The sequence below is a fragment of the Dama dama genome, chromosome 1 (assembly GCF_033118175.1).
Source record: "Dama dama isolate Ldn47 chromosome 1, ASM3311817v1, whole genome shotgun sequence".
In the NCBI taxonomy this organism is placed as follows: domain Eukaryota; kingdom Metazoa; phylum Chordata; class Mammalia; order Artiodactyla; family Cervidae; genus Dama; species Dama dama.
The window spans coordinates 78386432-78390790 of record NC_083681.1 but is presented as its reverse complement, the minus strand read 5'-3'; the positions used below and the strand labels follow the sequence as shown (position 1 = coordinate 78390790).

Sequence of the window (4359 nt, the reverse complement as noted above, 5' to 3'; positions counted from 1 at the left end):
GAAGCCATTAAAGGCAATTAAAAAAAAAAAAACAACTCTCATATAATTTGGGCAGAATCATCTGAATAAATTCATGCTACTTCCTCAAGGGACATCACAAGGAGAGAGGGAAAGTATAAATTGCCCCTACCCAAAGACAAGTCAGAGTAATTTGGGAGTAGAAAATTGAATTCTTCATTAAAGGTGAGAAAATAGGAATTGTAGATATTGATTAACACCACAGTGTTTATAATTTCCTTTAATTCTTGGTTTCAACTATGGACACTCTTACAGTCACTGACAGTTTATTCTTTACATCACAAAAATTTCATTATGTCTCTTGTTAACTGGTTTCACTGGAAGATGATGGTAGTTTTAGGACATTACAGCCTATGAATTGATTAGAGGTCATGTATTCATTTGATTTGTGAAAATGGAAAGTGGTATTTGGATATTGCGAGTTCAGAAAGAGTTAGGAATGCCTTAAAATCATCAACAAATTAATCTATTAGAATTAGTAAAGTTAAGATTTCCAGATAAAATATAGGATGCTCAGTTGAATTTAAATTTCAAATAAATAATAAATATTTTTCAATATCTGGCTCATGTAATATTTGATTTTTTCTATAAACACAGGTCTTCCCTGGTGAGTCAGTGGTAAAGAGTCCCCCTGCCAATGCAGGAGACTTATATTTGATACCTTGTCCAGAAAGATTCCCTGGAGAAGGAAATGGCAACCCAATCCAGTATTCTTGCCTGGAAAACCCCATGGATGGAGAAACCTGGTGGTCTACAGTCCCATGGGCTCTCCTCTAATGGTTAGCTCAAAGTGAAAGCATATAAAATGTTTCATCAAGATATTAGAAAATGACCAGAGATATCATTTCCCAAATTAGCAGAATGGGCAGGGTTTCAATTTCTCATAAACATCCTGATAGCAATTCCTTTTGATAAATACCCAGGAGTTGTAAGCTGGACCATAAAGAGAGTTGCTAATCGACAAGTATAAAGTTTCAGTTACATGAGATGAATAAGATCTAGAGATCTGCTGTACCTGTGCCTGTAATTAACAATACTGTATGTTCAGCCATAAATCTCTTAATGGGGCAGATTTCAAGTTATGTATTCTAACCACATTTTAAAAGATTTAAATTTAAAAGAAGAATGGGCAAGGTACAAGAATATGGAAATTTAGAAGGATGTAATAACTGACACTGAAAATGAAGAGACCTTTAATAAACGCAAGAATGATTCTCAGCAGAACTGAAGACTTCAAAGTGGTAAAACTGATGCTATAAATCTGAATTCCATTGCTTAATCCAATTTTGTCTATCTTTCTATAAGAAAACCCATGATAGCAGGCCATGTTACCCCTGGTTCTAATCTGTGCATGAGAAAGGAGGCTGAAAGCAGAGTGGGACTCAGTGGAGAAATAGCAGACAGCACCATCTGAAAAAAAGGAATAGATCTGGCTCAGCAATCTCCAGCATTGTCTGTCCTTCTCAGCTCCACTCCATGGATCAGAATAGATTCCTGGTTTGATAAGTCAGAACCTCTGTAGTGTTTTAAAGGGAAAATAAAATCTGAGGTGAAAAAATGTTTATTTTCCAGATTGCTTGTTTTAGTTCAACTGATACTTTTGAATATCAATAGGGAAACAGAGGACTAGGGTTGAGAGTAAGTCTGGTGAAATGATATGACTAGACAAGTGATACAGACCTGAGTGTGGGATGCATTGAATATGAGAACAAGGTTTTTTTCAATTATTCCAGAAGATATCTCAGATAATATATTTGATTGATAAAAAATGACTCTTATTTGCTTATCAACAAATCTGAGAAAATGGTAATATGAAGATGAGAAGTCCATGAGAGTGTTAATGACAGCTTCACCTAAGGAAGGAGGGGTTGCTTAGGATGCCAAAGTACTATGGAAATTGGCAAATGATACAATAAAGAGCTTTAAAAGAAAAACTTAGAGGAAGAAGATAATGTGTGTGATTTAATTGGTTGCTTTTCAACATTTAGTTTTGCAATTTAAGAAGAGTATATAACCAGCCTTTTTGTTCTCAGTTGCTCAGTCATGTCCGACTTTTTAATGTCCCATGGACTGTAGCCCACCAGGTTCCTCTGTCCATGGGACTCTCCAGGTAAGAACCCTGGAGTAGGTAGCCATTCCCTCCCCTAGGGGAATCTTCCTGACCCAGGGACTGAACCCATGTCTCCTGCATTGGCAGATAGACCCTTTACTACTGCACCCCCTGGGAAGTTATAAACCATCAGCATGCTTGATTTCAGCAGAATTAAGGGAACTGATGAGTTTCCCTGGTGGCTCAAATGGTAAAGAATCTGTCTGCAACGCAGGAGACCTGAGTTTGATCCCTGGGTTGGGAAGATCCCCTGGAGAAGGGAATGGCTACCCACTCCAGTATTCTGACCTGGAGAATTCCGTGGACTGTAAAGTCCATGGGGTCACAAAGAGTCAGACACAACTGAGTGACTTTCACTTTCTCAAGGGAACTGATATATTTTCAAAGTATGATTTTAGGAAATCTTACTCCAGGAATTACCCTTGCCATATAACAACAGTCTTAGAAAATACAATTTTTAAATTGTAATTTAATTTTAAAAACTGACCACTTCTCCTTTCTTTCCCAGATGACTTTCCAAACTCTTACATGGCTCATGGAAATTTCACCCAAGTCACTGAGTTTATTCTCACAGGAGTCTCAGAACGTCCAGACCTCCAGATCCCACTCTTCTTTGTCTTCCTGGTCATCTATGGACTGACCGTGACAGGCAACCTAAGCATCATCACCCTCACCAGTGTGGACTCTCGGCTTCAGACCCCCATGTATTTTTTCCTCAGGCACTTGGCCATCATCAATCTTGGCAATTCAACTGTCATTGCTCCTAAAATGCTGATCAACTTCTTAGTAAAGAAACACACCATCTCCTACTATGAATGTGCCATTCAGCTAGGAGGGTTCTTGGTTTTCATTGTAGCTGAGGTGCTCATGTTAGCTGTGATGGCCTATGACCGCTATGTGGCCATTTGTAACCCCCTGCTCTACATGGCGGTAGTGTCTCGGCGGATCTGCCTTCTGCTGGCTTCCCTCACATACCTCTATAGCTTTTCCACAGCTGTTGTGGCCTCATCTTCTGTATTCTCTGTGACTTACTGCTCTTGCAATATCATCAATCATTTTTATTGTGATATTGCCCCTCTGCTAGCATTGTCCTGCTCTGATACTTCCTTTCCAGAAACATTTGTGTTCATATCTGCAGGTACAAATCTGGTGTTTTCCATAATTGTAGTTCTTGTATCTTATTTCAACATTGTTTTGTCCATTCTTAAAATACGTTCATCAGAAGGAAGGAAAAAGGCCTTTTCCACGTGTGTGTCACATATGATGGCGGTGTCTGTCTTCTATGGGACGATGATATTCATGTATGCACAGCCTCAAACTAACCATTCTATGGATACTGATAAAGTGGCCTCTGTGTTTTATACTCTGGTGATTCCCATGCTGAACCCCATAATCTACAGCCTGAGGAACAAGGATGTGAAAGCTGCCTTAAAGAGATTTCTGACAAATCTGTGCTGTTCTTTTAAATTGATGTAGTATTAGAAATCTTTAAATAAATAGAGAGTTAAGATAGAATGCCACTATGTCAGAAAAAGCAACAGTTAGATGATTTATTAATAGGTATGCAGGCTACTCTGTGAATTAAAAGGTGCTAGAATTTGGGATGTACTGATTTAAAAAATCATCTGAAGTTCTTGGATGTATGAATTTAATACAGAAACAAAGCATTATTCACTTCTTTTCTCAAGGGTTATGCAGGCATCTACATTGAAATAAATATTGCCAGGAGTCAGGAGAGATATGAGTTTGCAAGTTTTAAGTAAGTTAAAACAGAAGAAGGAAAATAATGGCTGAGAGAAGTAAGTGGATTTTTCTCATTCTTTGGCTTCCTTTTACTTTCTGTGCATATTTGCATGTAGTGGATCACTGCCTCTGGAATTGCAGATGGCCTAAATCCTTTTCATCACTAAGTAGCAAAATTAAACTGACAACTTTATTTAAAACAATACCTAACTCTTTTTTAGTGTCATTTGAAGGAAAAGCTGCACACTCCTGATAACACTTGCATTTTGAATGCTAACCAAAATGCAGATGAAATTATTTTTACAGTAATGAATATAGCTCATACAACTTTTTAATGAGGACACAAGGCCCCATCCCTGAGTACTTCCACTCTGAGTACTGCTGCCTGATAATCTTAGTGGCATCTATAGGAGTTTTCTCTTCTACCTCCTAGTGGGGGTAGCTAGTGGAGTTTTCTCTTCTCCTTACTCTAAGCATCAGTCTTCTGT

General features: G+C 38.1%; 1 protein-coding gene across 1 annotated transcript; it reads left to right on the top strand.

Annotated features, from left to right (window-relative positions):
• Positions 1-2656: 2656 nt before the first annotated feature.
• LOC133056081 (olfactory receptor 8J3-like) lies at positions 2657-3604 on the top strand. The gene has a single exon (XM_061141191.1). It carries the CDS (start codon positions 2657-2659, stop codon positions 3602-3604), a length of 948 nt encoding a protein of 315 aa, XP_060997174.1.
• Positions 3605-4359: the final 755 nt, after the last annotated feature.